This window comes from Triplophysa dalaica, chromosome 1 (assembly GCF_015846415.1).
Source record: "Triplophysa dalaica isolate WHDGS20190420 chromosome 1, ASM1584641v1, whole genome shotgun sequence".
In the NCBI taxonomy this organism is placed as follows: Eukaryota; Metazoa; Chordata; class Actinopteri; order Cypriniformes; family Nemacheilidae; genus Triplophysa; species Triplophysa dalaica.
Window position 1 is genome coordinate 3988559 of NC_079542.1, and position 22421 is coordinate 4010979.

General features: G+C 37.1%; 1 protein-coding gene across 1 annotated transcript in view; it reads left to right on the top strand.

The window, feature by feature from the left end:
• Nucleotides 1-20947, top strand: part of LOC130428075 (A disintegrin and metalloproteinase with thrombospondin motifs 7) — a 49563-nt gene extending 28616 nt beyond the window's left edge. Inside the window, exons 17-24 of the mRNA XM_056755925.1 lie at nucleotides 2455-2581; nucleotides 2684-2897; nucleotides 4219-5784; nucleotides 6485-6637; nucleotides 6713-6886; nucleotides 6959-7105; nucleotides 8072-8234; nucleotides 18221-20947. Coding sequence (XP_056611903.1) covers nucleotides 2455-2581; nucleotides 2684-2897; nucleotides 4219-5784; nucleotides 6485-6637; nucleotides 6713-6886; nucleotides 6959-7105; nucleotides 8072-8234; nucleotides 18221-18369 — 2693 coding nt within the window. The 3' untranslated portion in view covers nucleotides 18370-20947. The remainder of the gene's footprint in view (nucleotides 1-2454; nucleotides 2582-2683; nucleotides 2898-4218; nucleotides 5785-6484; nucleotides 6638-6712; nucleotides 6887-6958; nucleotides 7106-8071; nucleotides 8235-18220) is intronic.
• The last annotated feature ends 1474 nt before the right edge of the window (nucleotides 20948-22421 follow it).

Genomic DNA, 22421 nt, shown 5'->3' on the forward strand with positions numbered 1-22421 from the left:
TATTTACATCGTGTAGATGTGATTTGGGTGCGGTTCAGGTTGCGGCATTGTTATCAAACGGGTAGGGTCGGGTACGGAATAAATGAATTGCTGCTTTCGGATGTGGGGTCGGGTGTTCTTTTGATTAACGCGGGTGCGGGTTTATCAAACAGGACCCGTGCAGGACTCTTACTCTGAGTCGCTGAGAGAGAGAATCGCACCAAGTCCGTTTACTGCAATGGAAAAGTTTTTTCACGGCAACAGCGTGTTTCATGGAGCCCTCTATCTTCACGGCTCTGGGTGGAGGCAGGGTGGGCAAAGCTTCTGATAAGGTGGGCATAGCCCACCCTGGCCCCCCTGTGGAGCTGGGCCTGGGATGCAGCTTCCTGCAATAGAAAGTCAATGGAGAGAGTTGGATTGTTTTCCCCGGTGTGGACGTGGCCTAAATCCACTCTGTCTCTATTTTATTCAGTCTTGCATTCTGAGGAGACATGAATAGTATAGCATTGGTTCTCCCAGTTAAAACCTCATAAAATCGCAGTGGTCCTGCAGCGTCCTAGCGTGTCACATGATTATTTTTAGATGCAATTAACCGCCGCTCATCTTTAATTTACTGTAGTGCTCTGAAGAACAGCATCATTTAATTGCTCTGGCACAGCAGGTAAATCAATTATTCTATATCATGACAGCGGAATTAAAGCTTTGTGTTGGTCCAGACGCAACTTTAATGGTGCCAAAACATCAAATAATGTTTTACACCTAGCTCTAACGTGCATGCATGTTCGAATCTGAAACATCCGATATTACAAAGGACTTTAAGAAATGTTGCTTGTTTGTTTGTGTGTGTGTGCAATGTGTGGACACAGCGAAGCAGTGTGCATTGCTTGCATTGTGCAACAAAGGCAAAAAGGACGATTACAGCGTTATCTCGGCCTGCATCTCATTTCATGCCTTCGGAGAAAAAAGATTTGTTTCTTCTTTACTCGGCTGCCTCCTCCAAGATTCGGATGCCCTTCGCTGATCATAGTTTGTCAAATGATATAGTGGGGACTGAGAATTAAAAATATGCAATGTTGAAATTGAGCCTTCACGGATCAAGTTGAATCCTTGAGTGTGTCTATGTTTATTTCTCGCTGATTTGCGCCTCAGTAAGCACAATCAGTTTGGTTATCAAAGAATCCGAATGCAAAAAATAAATGGAAATGCAAAAACTCAAAACCTAGTTAGATGTCTTCCAAAACAACATTTTAAGGTGTCATAGGCGTGCACATGTACATTTATCTATTTATCAGACGCTTTTATCCATGGAGACTTGAAATGCATGATTCAAGGTATATATTTTATTATTAGTTGTGTTTCTTGGGTGTTGAACCAATGACAGACCCGAACACCTTACCTGTATTTGGTTGGTTGACAAAATGACCATACATTTGTCCTATGGTGTGACATAGAGAACATTTATTAAACAAACTGTTAATAATATATTATTTTGTATGATTCATATTATATATCATAAGAAAGATTTATCTTCGTTGTAAGTTTTTTCTTATCACGTCATAGGAATCATTTATACTATTTTTACAGCATATACATAAATGTACACAACAAACCTTTAAATATACTTTATAGTGTACTGTCATAAGTCAAAACACAGGACAGTAAGTTATAAATTGTAGATGTGGGATGAGCCCTCTTGTCTCCATGTGTAGTTTTTAAGGATCACACCATTTATTATAGAAGAGGGGCCCCAGGCTTCTTCACTCCATCTGTTTGAGACTTTATCTGATAACACTCATGAAACACCTTCCATGACTGTGAGGTCTCGTGCTATCATCTCTCCGTCAGAGACTTCAAGAGTCAGGGATTCTCAGAGCTGAGGAATAAAGGTCAAAATCATCCTGAGGAGGTGACACTAGCTGTGCAGAGGACTCTCTCTCTCTCTCTCTCTCTCTCTCTGTCGAACATAATATTTAAAGGGGTAGTGCACACAAAAATAAAAAAATCGGTCATCGTTTATTTACCTTCATGTCTGTGACTCTTTCTTCCATGGAACACAAATTAAGATATTTTGACAAATGTTTTTATTATTCCGTGATTTTACAATGGAAGTCAATGGAGGCAGCATTGTTTGGTTATCGGATTTCTTTAAAATATCTTTTTCTGCATCTTTACTGTCATGAATGGAAATTTATGTTAGTCTTCCTTCCTGCTGGCAGAGAAACAAAGCTTTGTGAAGTAGTAAACTAATTTAATTGTGTGTAATTTTGTGCTAAACTCATATAATCCAGTGACCTCATTCACATCCTTCAGTTTTTTGCAGTCTGTAGTACAATGTCTTCCGTTTCTCTGTTCATATGCCAGACAAATCAGCACTAGAACTCATGTGATTGCCAGATGTTGAGTGTTTGTTCATTGGCAAACGGGCCTGTGCCTCTTTTATAAACAGATGTTCTTCTATTTGTCATTTTTTTCCAGGTGTACAAAGACAAGTTGTGCACTGTGTTGAGAGAACATCTGGAATCGTTGAGGAACAATACTGTGATCTGTCGACCAGACCGGACGACAAACAGACTAGTTGTAACAAGGAACCGTGTCCAGCCATGTGAGTTTTACTAAAACTGGTCATCTCTGAATGGTCCTTATCAGCATCACTTTGAAGTCAAAGAGCAGATGGGGAATTGCAGTAATATTGTTTTGTCTTCAGGTGGTGGGTCGGGGACTGGCAGAAGTGCTCATCGACTTGCGGTGACATGAGCATCAGTAAGAGAACAGTGCTCTGTATTCAGAGTGTTGGGTTGGATGAGCGGAAAGCTCTGCTGCCTTCTGAATGTCAACACTTGTCTAAGCCTGAAGCAATTGCACCTTGCAACACAGGTGTGCTTTGCCCTGCAGACTGGATAACTGGAAACTGGTCAGAGGTCAGTGTATGACAGCAACAAGCCACTCAAACCAGGACCGGTACATAAAACTGTTCAATATTTCAATGTAATTATTCATATAAATTCCAGTGCATAACTTTAGCCTCTTTATCGACATCTCTGTTTGAAACATAGAGGTGGAATTGCAGGTCACTTTACATTCTTACCTTTACATGGGTTGAGATCAAATGACTTCAAACATTTCAGCGGAATCATTCCACGACAGCTCAAATATGGCCCTGGACCACATCGATGACAGTTTTTATGTTTTGTCACAGTTGTCATTAATCTGTCGACTGATCTTCAGAAAAGTTATCCAGGTCCTCCAGAATCTTTGCTTTTTCAACATTTCTGTATATTTGACTAATGTCCAGCACTAACTGTATGATGCTGAGATTCATCTTTTTACATTGAAGTAAACGTTTCTTTTTTTTTTGGTGTAAATTGTTCATGTTTCATTTCCAGACAAATGTATTTTTATAGCTTCCGAAAGACATTACTAAATAAAAAAATAAATATATAAACAAAACAATAACACTTTATTTACATTAATTTACAGAAGTCCCCTTATTTTCCCCAAATTTTCCGCCTTTTCCAGATTCAGAAACTTAAACTTTTGACTTCAACTGACATTGTATGGGTCAAAATTGTTGATTTTTCTAACCAAAAACCATAAGGATAGTAAGTAAAAATCATGTTTCATGAAGATATTTTGTAGATTCAAATTGTATTTATTTATAATGTATTTACAGCGTGAAGCCAATAGAGAGCATTAAAATAAACCTGTTTCTTTCTAGCAACGGCCTGTTACAGCACCTCTGGTGGACAACTTTAAAGACCATTGTCTCATTATTTAAGATTTTTTTGCACCCTCAGATTCGGATTTTCAAATAGTTATATCTCGGCCAAGTATTGTCCTTTCCTTACAAACCACATATCAATGGAAAGTTAAATTTTTCATCTTTCAGATGGCTGATTTTGGGGTCCAGGGTCACAAATTATACATCTTTTTTATTAGTTTACCACTGTGAATCGTGGTAAAGTAAGTAGACAGTTTTAAACACTGATTTTTTTATCTTAAACAAAAATGATTGAAGCTTTAAGTGATGTTTGACAGATCAACAATAAGTAATATTTTGTAAAATATTTTTGGACTTGTCCTATTTCGAAACTATGGTATTCATTCAGTACTATGGTATATATCTTTAGTACCATCACTAAAGTATTATTACTTCCTATTTGTAGCATGAACATTTGCTCCTCTCTAAAGATTCTTTGTTATATTTTCCGACTTTGACTTACTGATTTTCTTTCTGCACAGTGTTCTGTGAGCTGTGGAATGGGTCTCTGGACTCGTCACGTGACCTGCAGCTGGAATACCGGTGTGGATTGCGATTCAAAACTCAAGCCTGATTCAACCACATCATGCCACGCTCAGAACTGCACCACGGACTCCGACATCTTTGGCAGTGATTGGTCAGGAAGTGGAGCATCTAGCAAAGAAGTATTCAATGAGATAAACGCGATACCTCATGACAACCACGGGCTCAAATTTGACATTGGAACAATAAGGAGTCAACACAAGGGCAACATTGACCTCAATGATATAGTGGAAGAAGATTACTCACATTATAGCCATGTAGAAAAGTCTTCCGAAAATTCTGTCGCGGACAATCTTCTAGTGGACGATTTTTATTACGACTATAATTTTATTAAATTTCATGAGGATCTGTCGTATGACTTTGATAGAGATGTCAACGATGTGTTTGAGAACTTGGGAGTGAAAGATGGAGATCTGAAAGGGACTGATGTTCCTGTAATGTCTACCTCATTGCCGTCCACCATCACGGATAAACACGGGACCTCCGCTGTGCCCTCTGACAGCACCACCAGCAAGAATACAGAAGGTTATGAATTGCTAGGTGAAAATAATGACAAGCTTTTTGCCGAAGACTATTTCCTTCCTGTCATCACAACATCTGAACCGTCCTCTACAGGTGCGAGGCTATTTAACAAATGGAATCCATCAGACTTTGATCTTGCCTTATCTCAGGACTTCAGTACTACCAGAAACCCTCCAACAGCTCCGGGAACCTTGAATCATCCTCAGGAGAACCACGCATATGAAGCTATTCCAAAGGAGTTTTCGACACCTGCACCACTTGAAACATCTTACAGAACTTGGGATGTGATGAACGAAGAGAAGGTTGGTGATGATGTTCCTGGAGTTGAAGGTGACTGGGAAAGCAGGCAAACATTTAAACCGCCATTAGATGTGTTTCCATCCCAATGGAGCATGACGGCCTCACCGACAAAAACAACTTCACACTCATCTGAGCTACTCTCGTCCACTGATGGCTTTACAAACTATGCAGGATTGACTGAATCAACAGCGTACAATGAGAATCATGAACAAAGGTTTGCAGAGAGAGAGACTTTGACCTCGGATAGCCTTTCTCAAGACTTCACTCCCTCTCCAACTTCCTCCAGCTCAGGCAAACTTTACAGTAGTATGACCTCAGCTGGAACAACTGCTCTACCTCTTACAGATGTGGAAAGCCATTTGGAGCCCCATGTGACTGAGATTCCAGACGCAACATTTGGAAAGGAGACAAAAAAGATCTTCAGAGCTAGAGCCACTGTAAATCAGTATCCCAGCACAGAGCCTTGGGGTACCCCTGTCCCTAATTGGACCGAGATTGATTACAATGAGATTAAAACATCACGAATCCTGACCCCTGTTGGTCTGAACCCAACGCTTTATACTTCTAATGAGCAGACATCTCAGGGTACCGGCAGCGACCCTTTTTCAAGCCCGCCGGTGCACACCCCGCTGGTGCCATCTTCTTCCACCCCTGCATACTGGAGAAAAGGCAACTGGAGCGCAGTGAGTAGTGAATCACGCATTTCTTACATTCTTCAGATATGAAAACAGCATTGTACCACCACCATCACAGTCCTCCGACACCAGATTTAATGCTGTTAGGCACCAAAAATGTTCACGGGGAACCACATGATGCTGGTATCTGCCTCAAAATCACGCCGGGAGTGCACGCACAGTCTGGGTTTCAAGTAAAATACAGTCAACCTTTGTTTCTTAAGGAGCAGTTCTTATCAAACAAATGTGGCTTTAAAATGACTGAGCGAAGCTTTGAATGAAGCAGGAAATGAGAGGTTGGTGAACCTTATGAACCTTAGCCCAGCCCTTTCCAGTTTTTGAAACAGGTCTGTCAATAACACTTAAATGTGATGGGTTTATAGAAATGTTAACTCAGGAATACGTGACTTGAACTTTATCTAAAAATAAAAACTCTTTTCTCACTCGCATGTCATTCCAAACCAGAATGACTTTCTTTCTTCTGCAGAACACAAAAGAAGATATTTTGATACCCAACAACACTTACCCCATTGATTTCCGTTGTATGAACACAAAACTTTTCTCAAAATATCTTCTTTTGTGCTTTGCAGAAGAAAGAGTCATGTACAGGTTTTAAACTACATGACGGTGACTATGTTGACCTTTAAAGGAAAACCTGATGAACTAAGAACATCTCTACACATGATGTACAAATGACTTTCTTTTGTAGTGCTCAACAAGTTGTGGTCTCGGTGCCATCTGGAGGTCGGTGTCCTGCAGCACTGGCGATGAATCCGACTGCGACATAACCACCAGACCGGTGCCAGCGCGTCGCTGCTACCATAGACCCTGCGCCGCATGGAAGATTGGAAACTGGAGCAAAGTAAGCCAAGTGCCTGAACTTACTCAAACACGTGATGACTCTTAGCAGATATTTTATCCTCCATTATTTTGGCAGTGCTCAAACAACTGTGGCGGAGGAGTGAAACGGCGAGAGATCCAGTGTTACGACACGCGGGATCTGAGGTCACTGCGGCCATTTCATTGCCAGGCAACGAGCCCCAGACCTCCTGTCCAAATGACTTGTAGCATACAGACGTGTTTAGAGTGGTACACCTCATCTTGGGGGCCGGTGAGATTTTCTCCTCTCTCATCCTCTCAATTTTGTGAGTCAGGCGGTCTGATGTGTTTTAAATGCTTGCAGTGTTCAGAGTTGTGTGGAGGTGGAGACCAGCAGAGACTGGTAACGTGTCCTGAAACTGGGAGATGTAATGAGGACGTACAGCCAAGCTACATTCAGGCGTGCAACGTGCATCCGTGCACACAGTGGGTGACGGGGTCCTGGGGTCAGGTGAGCATATTGAATTACAGGATGTTTTATTTATGTATTTTTTTTAATAGTTTTAATTCAAATCAGCTGAACAGCGTTGTGCACTTAATTCATAAATGTGTTGCTTCTTTGCCTGGTAAGGTCTGAACCATAAAGTGCATGCATTTACTTTATTAATAATTGGGTAATTTGGAATTTTCCTTTTTAGCAATACACAATAAACAAATGAAGAAAAAAACTCCATAAATTGATACGGTCGTTTTTTAAATGTCTATACAGTTAGGTTCTCGATTAGTTTCGTTAAATAATTCACCATCAAGATTCACTCCATATGGAAAATAATATACACAGTTTGTTGACCAAATGTCTGATTAAAGGTTTTAATTATATAATAAATAAAGATTTCATGCAAACACAGTGATGATGACACTGAAAATCACATTATTAGAAGATACTCACTCCGTGTTATCACAATGAATTACAACTTCACATAACAACCAGGTAATAAACATGACATCCTGCTTAAAGAACATAAATCATTATCTGAATTCTAGTGGATTTAATGGTTATAATGGTAATTTTGTTGGTTTTATTGAAAACTAAATTGGTCCTTGATGATCTCTACTGTTTATGTGTAACACCATTAAATCCTGTTGAAATAATACCCAAAACACAGATAACTAAATAATTCTGTACTGGTTTTAATGGTAAATGGTTCATATTGGTTCATAATATTGGTTCATCTAATGGTTCATATTGGTGTTGGAAGCCAAAAGAATTTGTATGCCAAATGTGAACTTTTGTAAGTTTCTATTGTTTTTCAATGGTTTATTACTCAAATATATTGTTTTTCTAATGTAGTAGCTCTTCCCATCAGGTAAACACTATCACAACTGCTTTTAGATTTGAAATGCACGAGACTATTAAATAAACTATGTTATTACTTTTTACCATACATTTAAAGATCAGTCTGTTGTGTGTTGGTAGTGTACAGTGTTTTGCGGAGGAGGGATTCAGAGACGTCTGGTGAAATGTGTCAACACTAAAGCCGAACTGGAGGAAGATAATGAGCACATAGATTGTGATCATGAACCCCGGCCGAAGAACGCACAAAAGTGTAACATTGAAGAATGTGATGGCGCCCCCTCTGGTGAGTAGGATTATTAAGGTCACACCAATCCTATTGAGCATTGTGTTGTGTGATCGTTTACTAAATTAAAGAGTAAGCCTACTTTAAAAAATAAACAATCACTTTATTGCATTACATTGTTTTAAACACCAAGGGCCAGATTTACTAAACAGGGCAGGAGCGTTATTTCAAGAAAGCACAGATGTTAGTGGACATTTCTGCTGGTGATTTACTAACAAGTCGCACAATTAAAACACAGACATCTCATTTCCATAATGACCAACGCAATCTACTGCAAGAGGAGCGCAAATTAGTGCATGGTTTAAAACATGCCAATACCAATACAATGACCACCGCAATCCTTAGTAAGTCACGTTGCGTAATTCATTTAAATACTCCCCATCCATACATTTTGTGTCTGAAAAGGGAAACTCCTACAAATGCATAAGCAATAAGTCGCAAAAGCAGCTGTGTCCACGCAATTTCAGCGCAAATTTTCACTGCGTGTCTTTCGTAAATGGTAGTAGCAGTTTTTTTATGCCAGCAGAGGTATTTGCGCTGCCGCAAGCTGTTAGTAAATTAGCACTTATTCAGGTATGTTTGTAATATATCTCGCATGAAAATAATGCTGTAGCACACTTTGGTGTTCACTCTAGTAAATATAGTAAATTTCACCAATGGATGATAACGTTTTTTTTAAGTTTGCGTGCTGCAGTTTCACATTTAAAATTAGGGATGCACCGATATCGGTATCGGCCCAATACCAAGCTCATGTATTCGTACTCATAATTACACACTGATACCAATGACCGATACCACACGTGACATACATAGAGCCCTATGATTTCCGCAATGCAGTAAACGTGGACGGAATCGAGGAATCCAGGCATAAAAACAGAATTTGCTGTACAACACGGAATGGCACGGAATCTGCCAAATGTATTATTTCCTAACAAGAAATTATCGCTGAACCGCTAACAGCTAGCGAAATATTCAGATACTGTTTAAATATGTATTCTGCTTGTTTTGCATGACTGTTTGACCTGAACGCATTGTGCTTGTGAAGCTTTCAGGGCCAGCATTTCACTGCACGAGGACACAAACACATAAACAAACACCATTTGCGGGGTGTCCGTCAAAATAAAAGTCGGGTTGACTTGAACAAGTTATAATACACTCACATTGAATTTTTTCATAATTCGATCACAGAGTATTTTGTTTACTTTAGCAAACTGAAGTAAATGTGCTAGTACAATTGTGCTACTTATCATAAAAGAATTTAACTTAATTTAAAAACAGTACTTAAATTTAAATAGACCTAAAAACACAAGAAGAAAAAAAGTACCAGTAAGAGACTGGCTTCTTAACATTATTGTACATTATACAGGCATCGGTTATAGGTATCGGTATCAGCGTGTACCAGACAAAAAATATTGGTACTCGTACTCGGCCTTTAAAAAGAATGTATCGGTGTATCACTATTCAAAATTCATAAACCCCTAAAATCAGAATAGATTTGGATTAGCTATCATTGTTCATCAGCTGTAAAAATATTTGGGAAGGGATCCCAACAATATCACCCATAAGCAGTATGATTGTAAAGTGAAGTTTGCTATTCTCTTACATTTATAGCTATTTCTATACAGAAACTTCAGAGCAGTGGTCACCGACCTTTTTAAACCCACGATACCCGACCTCAGAATTGATGATAGTCAAGATCTGCCGGTAATTCAACTGCTGAATGAAGCGAAAGAGGTGGGCTTGGGAGAAAAATTGTACTTTCCGGATTGACAGGGAATGTCTCAAAGATCGATCAGACGCTACTCTGATTGGCTGTGATGTTTGATTGTGTTGCGTTATGTCCCACAGTGCTCACATTGAACAGAAATGTGTTGATAAGAGATTTTTTGTGTATTTAACTGTGATTTTTGAGTTTGGCACACAACTAGATGCGAAAGTAGTCCGTATTGAATGTGGTTTGTCCTGTGGTGCAGTTACCAGACGCCTTCAGACCGACAGCATGCCAACTCATACATTCGTCACTTTAATAAACTAATATCCTAAAAAGAGCCAATCATTACCTTGTTCTGCTATAGAAAGTTTTATAAAGGGCGATCACTTCAGATTGGACAGACTGAATGTCTGTGCTGTTCACTGACCCATGTCACCTCATTTATTGCTGCTCTTTTGTCACGGGCCAGTGGGGATTGAAGTGAGGCAGACCGCCCGCAGCCCAAACAACACAGCAGAGGACCATTTCTTTGAGACACAGGACAACACGAGTCTTTTCACATCATCACGTTGTAGTTGCACACAGTACAAGACTGCAGTGTTGTGCAGGATGGCTGTGGCTTTCAGAACAGATGTACAAAAGTATAAACTGAATATGCACAAAGAATTATAGAGCAGGATTTGATTTAATCCATCATGAATGGATTGTATTGTGTAGGGATGAGAATACAAGAATGGAATCAGAACTGAATGTGGAGAGGAAATAATCAAACCATATTTATTTGAGAACATCTTATTGTTAACACTTCTTCGTCAAATTTTGCATTTGCTGTTATTGCTGTAACCTTCATTGTGTTATCCAGCATTAATACTGCAGTTAACATTGACTTTTAAAGCTTCAAAACGCTTTTGAGTTTCAACAGTGAAAGTTCATTTTGCAAGAAGTGGTTATTAATTTGAAGTCCATAAATGGTAGTTACCACTAAATGTGAAATAACATGTAAATTGCCACTATGACCGTTAAACATTCATATTCCTGTAATGAATTTCATTCGCTCATTCTTTTCTCCCTCACATCACTTTAATAGCCATCATGTCATTTCGAAACATGTCCCCTGGTCTGTCTGAGAAAATTGTTTTGACTCGGTGTGCTAAAATATCTTTTATGATGAGCAGTTTGTGATTTACCTGTCCAAAGAAATCTAGCGAGTCCGCCTACATGGGATTTGTTTTGGTTGAAGGCTGTTTGCTCACAGTTATTTCTTTCCGGTGGGGTAGACTTAAAGGTCTCATGTGTCATTTTTTGTAGGTTTTATTAAAAGAAATTAAATATAATATGCATTAGGGATGTAACGATTCATTCAGCTCACGATGCGATTTACTCACGATTTATTTTTACAAAATGAGTCGAAACAAATTAGAAATGAACAAACTCAATTGCATAATTTTTTTTAAATGCTTCACGTTTCTTTGTATAATAAACTTATGTTTTATTTCAAATAACAAAACTAAACTGCAATTTTAAAACAAATTAATAATAGAAAAAGTCTCTTTAATATAAAAAACTAATACTGTCTGTGCTTTTCTTGGATTTCTTTTGCATTTAAGAAATCAGCATGTCAACGTTTAGGTTTGCGGTGAACATGGCGGCTCCTGCTGTTCAATAAATGTATTGCGATTCAGGTCACACCTCATCCGATTTGAATCGTCATTATAATCATTTTCATCCCTAATATAGAATCGTTTGATCCCTAATATACATAACTGTGTTCAAAGACCTTACATAATGAATCGTTGTGTTTTTTTACCTTAGAGTTAGCTATTTCCTCCTACATACACCGCGGGTCCCCTTGCATGTAATTCACCATGTTATTTCTACAGTAGCCCTAAACGGGCAAACTGCTCTATAGAGCGCGTTTCATAAATGCATCATCTCCTTCAGCGAAGAAGTTAAAACGTGATGACATTTTAGTCTTGTGTCAGTCACCATAGTGCTTCTTAAAGGGAGGGGTGGAGTAAGCCATTGGATGCAATTCACAACCTCGCCGCTAGATGTCGCTAAATTTTACATACTGGAACTTTGATGGCCGACTGAAGTGACTAAGAACTAGGTTGTAACAGTACCATAAACATGTCTTACAATACTATACCTTATGAAATATCACAAAACCATGTGATACTGTATCATGCTAATAATTTAAATCAGCTGATTCATTCAAGAACAAAGCAAGTGTCTTGATGAATGACTCACTGACTCCTTATCTCGTCCGAGTCGTTCTAAATAAGGAACTCTTTGCAGGCGGTGCTATTGATGCGAATCACACGTCCATCTTGTCTTCTGCGAAGGTTGAAAATATTTGTCAGATCGTGTCACTAACGCAGAAATAACAAACTTTTCTGCGAGTACTTTTCGCGTTTGGTGTGAACCCTGCATAAGAAACAGGGAATTTGAAGCTTTAGCATCGCGATGCTCTCGTAGCACCGTACACTGTGCAACCTTGGAACGCAAAGCAGTATTTGACCACTGTTTCATCACACCAATAGTCATTGCTTCAAGTCTTCTCAAAATAATCTTCTCTATGACATTACTTGAACAATAATGCGTTTGGTAGTGATTTTTTTGTATTGGTGTAGCCTGATTCGAATCCACAACCTTTCGCGCTGCTAATGCAATGCTCCCCGGGTAGTAGTTTTGTTTTTGTTTGTGTTAGGATTTGAATTAATTTGTTGCTTTAACAACTGCCAAAATCGCTTGGCACAGATTGAACTGATAGTCTGACACTCATTGCATCACTGATTTTCCATTCTGGCTGATATTTGTCGTGATGCTCTCTGAATGTGGATTTCCCCTCTCTGGGTTTTGTAAAAGCTGGTGTCCTCAGGGACTATTAATAGCTTTGTTTATTTTTGGGCCTCAGATAATAACATCTACTTTATTGCCGGCTAGGCTCCGATCTCTGAGATCGTTCCTCAAAGCTGACAGTCTTTTGGATGATGAGAGAGTTCTTGCATAACTGTTTAGAGTAAATGATTTTAGAGTTGTCCAAACACATAAACAACGAACAGTTCTGTAAGCCATTGGCTATTGCAAGTCAAGCTACCTGCTACATGCATTTGTGTTATAATTTCAGCCTGTGCTTCTGTAGAGTAAACCATTCAGATCTTAAACCACTTTGGAAACCACAAGTTATGTTAAAGGAGTGATGCAACGATGTGTCATGCATTCTGACTTCTTTACAATATTAAACGTGCTGTCTTCTCATGCTTAACATGGTCAACTTGTCAAAAAATGAGTCGGGCGTATTACATAGCATTTCTGTGCTCGATACACTCTCCCAGCGATCCTACAAGTTTCGGACATGAACCACATGCGCTGAGTGAAACTGATGTCTGTGTTTTGTTGACAATGTGCTTTAGTTCAGCCTACCCCTCCCCCCTGCACACCTCATATGATTTCAGAAGTTTCTATTTCTATTTTTATAAATATAAACGCTGTTGATCTTTTATACACAAAGCTTTATTGAGGTTATAGTTACCTTTTCCAGTTTTATGTTTATTTCAGATTTGCAGAGCTATAAAATGAATGTATGCAGCATGGCTCAGATCATTTGATAATTGTTTGATGTAAATCTTTGGTGTTTATACATTTTGGCAAATCTGAGCACAGACTGAGAAGATCTTTGCTTGAGGCATGTTGTCATATTCCTACCCATAAGAGGAAAAAACTTTTTTATATTTAATATAGTTATTTCTCCTATGAAATTAAATGGAGAGCAAATGGAAACTCTCCTTAGGAAAAGTCATACAGCTTACAAACGTCTCCTTGAAAATTCCTAAAGAGATGTCCACAGTGTCACAAACTGAGCTCAGATTTATCATTGAAGATCTCAATATGAACTCAAACATTGCTCGTCAAATATACCCAAATCCAGATTATTTGACATTATTATTTTACATGCACAACTTGTGAGTAAAGTACTGTAAAATGCTGCTTCATTCGAAAGCCAGAGGGCGCTCTCGTGCAGAAACTACAAATACGCACTGCAGAAGAAGACCATAACACATGTAGTTCAAGGAAATGCCTAAGGACGTGTTTTTATCACTATTCCTCAAGCCTCCTCTGGTATTTTCATGATAATAAAGTATATTTATAATGATCATGTTTGAAGGGTTTTGGTTTTTTAATTGCACGTTATAAGCTCGCAGTGCTTTTAGATCAAGCAGCATTTCCTACTGATCCCATAGCCGATCTTCACGGACAAGGTACGCATCAATAAAATAATTGATTCTTTGCATTATCGTAGCCAGCTCAGTTTCAGCAGGATTTAGTGGTAACTGCGGTTAATCATGCACATGTCTATCTACAATATACATTCATTTTACACCTCCATACTCTTCATGGATTTGAAGAATTATCTCTTTATTTCTCTTAAGCAGTAGGGAAGCTGATTCAAGTTCTCAATGATTGACCAAAAATAAACAAACAATAGAGAGGAAGTACAGTAATACAGGAAATATAGTTTAAGATCTGCTCCTACAGGATGTTGGAGAGAGGTGGGGTCACGACTCCAGAGGTCAAAGCAGAGGAATGAGATCTCTCTTCCACCCCCTTCCTCCCCCAGCTGAAGCACATCATGTATCACAGCATCTCTCACTGAGCAGTATATCATGTAAATACAGGATGTGCGTGTGTGTGTTTGTGTGTGTTTGTGTGTGTGTGTGTGTGTGTGTGTGTGTGTTTGCGTGGGTGTGTTATCTAAAACACGCACAGTTTTAAATTGCAGTCAACCATAGTTATAGTGCTGGTTAACTGTGCAACTCTGTAGCTAGGTGTTACTTGTCTCTTCCTACAAGGATTTATTTACTATAAATAATTGAACCCAACATGAACTGTACAATATCTTGTACCATAAATTGGGTTTGCTTAGCTTGCACTAAAAATCTCCTTTTTCATGATGGTTTTTATCTACTGTGCATGCGCACAGGCTGACATCGCCTCGCTTTGTCGCTAGCTGTCGCTGGCTGTGTGAACACACAGTTAGGTAAATAGAGTGGAAAATACATTTAAAGTTTATTTCTTTTACAAGAAAATAAAATTTTCTAATATCACATATTCACAAAAAAAATGTATGGCTATAATATTGCAAAATAACTAAATTATCGTTATATATCAAAATATGTATTAATGAATATATATTGTAGAATTTATTTATATCACATTTTAATATTTAAATGATATTATTATTGTTTTATAGTTGTTTCTTACTATTATAATATTTGTAAATAACTATGATTTAATACATATAAAAAAAAAAAAATTATGCCATTATAATTAAAAATAAATGGATTTATTAATTATAATAAATTTATACATAAAGATTGCTTCTGTTTTGTACAAAACGCAACTGTGAAGGATTTTCAACCAGATTCTGATGTTGTATTATTTTTGTGTAGTATTAACACATTTACATATGTTGTTCCAATTGCTTCCATTGTTTGCCTCATAAGGACAACGAAAAGCATAAGTGCGGTAAAACCGGTCTCATATAGCCACAGTATACAGAGCTAAGTTTTTTTTAAGAATAGAAAGAGATTTATCGATCAGGTGTTAACAGAAAAAAATTGTTTTCAGACGATTCTTGCAGATGACTACAGAACAATGTCTATCATCACAGTTATCAATCTCATGGTTATTGTCAATACCCTTATATTGTGACACTCCTAACTTTGCACATGAGATATTTGATAAAGTCGACAAGTTATAGGGTCACTGTTACACAACGTCACATCTCATCTCTGTGTGAACAGAGCAGCAGTGTGGGATGATGAGGGTCTGCTGGGGTCGTGGGGGGCAGCGTGTGATCCCACTGAAGCTGGAGGCTCTTTGACCTCACTGATGTCAACACACTGTGTGATCTCAGAGCGCGGTGTCGTGTTAAGACAGATCGAGTCTTGACATAAATGACTCTTCTGTTAGAAGTCTGAAATGAATTCAATGGAAATGTCCTTGAAATTCATTGTGTGCAACTGTGTATAACACTTTGCTCTAATGAAAGACAAATCTCCTTCTACTCCTTGAGTGTTTCTATTGTAACTGTTGTTTTATTTCAGTCTAAATGTGTTCTCTGTAGTGTTATATCTTTCAAACTGAACTATAATAGATTGAGTAACGTGCCCAACAAAGGGAAAAACATTAAAGATTTGAGAGGTTACAAAAAGACACTAAGAGGCCAGGATGGCAATATATGAATGTTGTCTTTAAATCAGATGATGTCAAACTGAAATCGTGCCAGAGAGCTCAGATTAATAAATCATTGTTATTAATTTACTGTTATGAATTGGGGTAAGGACTAAGGGTCGTTTATGTACTTACGTTATAGCAGAGTTTGTGGCATGTATGTTTATGTTTATCTTTGACAATGCTGTAAAACCTACCAAGAATAAAAAGAAAACTTTGTAGACAACATAAAGAAAGATTTTTCAGGTCAAAATTCTGAATTTCATTGTCGCAGCTGTGTGGATTGGAGGTGATGGATACAGTACATGATTGCTGAATCAATAGTGCATGTGGTTTATCTGCAGATTTTCTGTTCAAGTTCTTGAGGCATCAAACAAAAAGTTCACTCCAGGACTTTTGCTATTGTTGTTCAGCCCTGTTTTGACACATGAAGATTTCTAAAACCTTTCTGAACAATTCAACTGATATTGATTGAGAAGAGGACATTCCACACAGCAACATAAAGTTTTATAGTCTGATGTCATTGAGAATCTTTTGATGTTACAAAAAAGAAACTTTTATTCTTTCCTTCTTAAAGAAAACATTTGAACTTCAAATGAATACACCCACAAAAAAATGACCATTCCAAAGTTTCATTTAAAATCAGCATTTCTAAATTTATTGTGGTCTTTCCAGTCCAGTATCTGTTGAATTTCAACAAAATCAAACCTCAGGAGTGACAAAGTCATCCAACAATAAAGTGAAAGACTGACAGCATGACAAGACACATGAAAACTGGCATAAAAATCCAGGTTATCACACTTTTTTGTACTTTTCCTAAATACATGTAGAAATATGACAATGTTTTAGTGCCTAAAAGTAAATATGAACTTTTCACATTTGGGATAAATTATTTTTAGTCATTCACAGAATGAAACAAAAAATGATAATTTTACAAATAATTTGTTTAATAAACACATACCTATAAATAGTAAATTCAAACTCAAATTGTGCTTCGAAATGGTCTATTCATTTTTTACGCAGCTGTATATATATATATTTATATATTACATAAGAATCCAAAAAATATATATATATATATATATGTGTGTATATATATATATATATATATATGAAATGATTTTAGCATTTTAGATCATTTTAAACAAAAAAACTGACATTATTGGAACTAGCTGTAAAACCAAAACAGAATCTATAACATAACATCGGAAATGTTTTAATAAAAATAACAAAGTAAAATATGTAAACCATTGACAGGATATGTAGTAAAAATGTAATTGTGAGAATCTATTGTGTCTATAAGTAATGTATAATAGGTCTTTCTTGATATAAGCGCGTGTGTGTGTGTGTGTGTGTGTTATTAAATTAAAAAATATATTTTAATTTACTGCAAGCTTTTTTAACCCAAGTCTTGATTTACAAGGAGCAGCTCATTATAGATAGCAAAGAGAATTATCTTTCTATTTCACACTCCCTGAAATGGCCAAATAACTACTTCATGCACCTGCTACAAATGTCCTGAAATACCCTCAGAACCATGTCGTGATATTACTCGCTTTATCCCTCGGTTTTGAATAAATAGAAAAATAACAGCAGGCTCTATATTATCAACTGACATTAAGGTAGAAAGAATTAAAAACACGTAGTCCTCCTTTAGCTTCATTGTTGGAGCAAACAATAGCAACACAAAAGTCCCCCGGGAACACATGTGTAAAAAGAATGTGTGAACTGAATGCATTGGGCCTCCTGTTTATAAAAAAAAGCTACATTATTATAAACAACCATACCATACACATGTATACTTATGAACTTATGTTTATAGTCTTTTATTCATTTGCATGTTTGTTTTAACTTACACAGTACAGACGGCAATATCAGTGATTCCTGCTGTAGTGTTAATGTTGTTATGATGTGTTGTGTCTTTATGCTCCAGTGCTCACACACACACTCACACCGGCTATTCCCCTCAAGCCGAGGCATTCTCACCCTGTCTGCACTACAACGTCTCTCATGTTTCTTCTCTGCGGGTTTCTTTCAGGTCAGCCGTGTTTACGTGACCATTTGACACTCCGCTTCTGTCAGACTCTGCTGTGGCTCGGCCGATGCCAGCTGCCGTCGGTCTGGACGCAGTGCTGTAAGACGTGCGGGCTGAACTCGAGGGGCAGCGATCGAACCACACGCCGCTGAGAGTCGAGAGGATTTAACACTCATCCGGACCTGCTTCCATTAAAAAGGAGCCTGTCAGGAAGTCAAGTGTCCCAACATTAAGCAAGACGGTTTTCAGTTGGTTTTGTTTTAGGAGTGAGAAACTAGATATATACAGTTGCAAAATTGTTATATAAATGTGTACAAAATGTAGATTCTAAAAACGGATATCTTTGACTTAATCTCATGTTTTCCAAACTCGACATAACAATTTTTTTTTTTAATATTATGTTTTTATGTTGGAAACCGAGACCATATACAAAAAATGTACAAAACGGTAAAGGGAAGCAGGAACTGCAAAAAATGAATGCTTTAATGTGACAAGCCTAATAGTAAAAACCTGTCTACACCAGTTGTGTCGTTTCTTAAGTTTAGGTATCGGTTTGCTGAAATCAGGACTATAGACCACTCTGGATGATGTAAACAAGGCTGATTCAACGCTGGTCCAGAAAAACTTCCTAAGTACGCAACCCAAACCAATGAACAAAACTATACTAACATAATATTAATAGCCAATTTAAAATGTTAAACAGATATTTAAAACATCTAAATAGATATGCAAGATACTTTTTAATATAACAATAAAAATGAATTATAATAAATAAATAAAAACTAAAACTGGTAGTGTTTCTGGACCAGTGTTTACATCTTGCAAAGTGGTCTGTATATTTGTTCTCTTTTTTTGTCCAGACCAAAAGAAACAAGAAATTTTAAAAAACTACAGGTATAAACACGCCATAAATCATATTATTACACGGCTCGTTGTAATGCTTGATTCTGATTGGCCAGTCGTGACATTTGCATGTTTGTTATTCCCAGATAACAACCGCATAGAACTAATAACACATGGTAACCCGGATGCAGCAAAACATTTTGACAGGTTTTTCTTTATAAAATATTTCTTTTTATAATATGACATTATATTTACAAATGCTTAAACCAAATTGCCTGTTCGTGACATTTGAAGGTTGTTTCTTACCTTGAAACTGAAAGTAAACGGCTTTTCCTCACTGAAGGTCTGCATTCAGTAAAAAGCTTATTAAATATTTCTCATTCACATTTCATGTCCAGTTTTTTCTCATGTGGCAAACAACCGTGTAATATGCGGCATAATGTACAAGCAGGCGGCTGTTCTCGATAATGCCGCTCATATTTCACCTCTACATTTCAAATGAATGATGCTAAACTTTCTCATTATTATTATGACTAAAGAAGCTTTATATGGCCGAGCACATTTTTTGTACTTTGTTTAGTACTTGACGGTACAAGTATATTAAATAATATCTTTTTTTGTACTTTTTACTCTTCCAAATACTTGTATTAAAACTGCAGCTCATGATGGTTATTACCCTTGTTTCACGTTATTTTACTAAACAGTTTTTTATTCTTTTAGTAATAGACAGGGAGATTTCAGCAGCCGTCTATGTGTGACATCATGTCACTGCAGGTTAAGTTTACCTGACGTTTCTATTTATTACAGATGAAAAGGAGTAAACCCACCTGGTGCTGTAAAATAATGTGGTGCTATAGGTAACGGTCAAGTGCTCACTGACTGCTACTTAAAGTTTATTCACCGATTATAGATCTTGTATTAGTGACCTTTGGACTGAAACACAGAGCACAAAATCATTAATTTGTCAATATACAACTTTCCAATATTGTGTAGAATGGTTTATAAATGTTATCTTTTTTTTGTCAGCTCTGATGTTTTGTCAGTTTTTTGCTTACAGTACACGATGCAGCTTTACAAGCAATAAATAAATCTGTTTACAGAAAACAAAGATATTTGGGATTCAATGCATTCAATATTAATGTACAGCATGTTTTTTGTTAAGTTTCTAAAATTCACAAACACTAACTGTGTAACTTTGTTGCTTCTATAAACAGGTTGTAAAGAAAACCAAACTAAACCAAGAATGTAAACACTCTTCTGAAAAATAAAAACAGAAACCATTAAAGAAGTTATAATGGTTTTATTAGTTTTAAAGGGATTCGTATTGGAAACTGTAATGGTGTCTACTGGAATGTAATGGATTTAAACTTATATTGGGTTGTAAGGATATTGTAATGGAAACCATTAGAATTTCTGTGATGGGTTTCTAAGTTTTTTGTGTGCATGATCTTTTAATTTGTATTTTTTTTTTGTTTGTTGTCTTTTTATTTCTCTGGAAAAACAGAAAATCTGTTAGTCACCAATCACCAAACCGTTTTATATATTTCATCACTCACCGCAGAAGTACTATGTCAACCCAAGAGTCAGTGATAAAAACACATAATGATTATAATTATGATCACGTATTGTTAGTTGCACTGAGACACAATTTGTTATGTTATTGATGTTGTGCTTTAGCTCTCCATTGTGATTTATGTGTTTGTTAAGTGTTTGTTTAGGCTTCTCACTGATGTTTCAGGACCATCCAATATGAAGACATGTTTTCTTGTTTACATGTAGGTTTTTTTGCATATCTCTGTGTTGTTTTTGTTTTACACTTTTATTTTGTCAGATGTGTTTTGTCACATTAAATATTCATATTGCACTTTTGTGACACCTTTGTTTTTATATTGCTTGTTTTATTAAATTGTTTTTGTACAATAAATGTGAGTGAGCATTTTGTAAAAACTCAAACAAGGTTTCTGTGGTTTGGCTTGATCGAAATGCAGGTGAAACTGTAAAAAGCCTTTTATATTCTCAAGGCTTAAGAGCAAAAGGTTGTTTAGCAGTGTGTTTTCAGTGCATTGCGAACCTTTCCTCAACGTCAGTCATTATCAGACTGAAGTCCTCGAAGGTCAATTGCTTAATTTTTCAATTAAGATTTTTCTAAAGTTCATGTTAAACTTGATTCCAAGTTGTTCCACTCATGTGCACTATCAAACATCAAATGAAATGTGAAATGTTGGTGTGACAGTGATGTTAAATATGAAAGTGTAAATGTTCATTACATTGGTCCCCGGGTGTTGTAGGTCGTATTACTTAAAATCCAATTAAATGAAAGAGGCTTCTGGAGAGCTCATACGACCTTGTGCATCACTATGGGAAATGAACTGCTCAGTTTTAAATAGAAACAATATATTGACTCCTTAAAATGTGAAGCATGAAATCTCTGCCAAACTGCAGGTGTGCCGGTGTTGTGCTGCTTACACAATAGCACCACAATCTTCACCAAATCTTCAAATGTTGTTACTACATGCTGTAGGAGGAAACTTTATAGTCATCTAACATACGTCACTTCTAATGGTAGTCCCATCTTGCCTGGTTTGCTTTCACATGCTCTTCTTTTTTATAACAAAGAACTTTCACACACTGACATTTCTTCAGATGTGAAGAATGAAAGACTACATTCTTCATCTCGCACACATGGCTTGAGCATGTTTTCTATCTAGAGTCACCAAGAGTTGATATCAAACTGCACACACGGATGGGTTTTAAGAGAGACATGACTTGCATTTCACTTGAGACCAGTTCAGCTTCACCGTTTCATTCTTCTGAATTCTCACAACATTTTTGTTGTGAGACAACACGATTAAATAATGCATTTTATAATGAATAAATTATTAAAAAGGTATTTGAGTATTCACTTGCATCTAAAGCCTTGAATGATTTCAATGGGGTTATAGTGCTTGAATCAATGTTAATGCTTTGTGTCTTTGAAAGTGGAACACTGCCTCCTTATGGTTGCTTAAAGCCACAGTTCACCCAAAAAGTCATCACTTTTAAATAGATACATTTTTTATCACTTTCTTTCTTTTGGAGAACACAAAGATTGGTAATCGAACAGCACTGGGCTGCCCCCCATTCACTTCAACGGTGGATACTGAACCAATGCAAGTGGATGGGGGCCGTTCAACAACATTCTTCAAAATATCTTTCATGTCCTGGGGTGAACCATCACTTCGCGAGCATTTTGCATTGTGTGTGTTCTTACACAGAAGGAACTACTTGCACCTACCGTATAATGAGGTGAACAGTGACCCAAGTATAGTCACACCTAAACATTTATAAATATGGTTGCATCAGCTAATATAAATATATATTA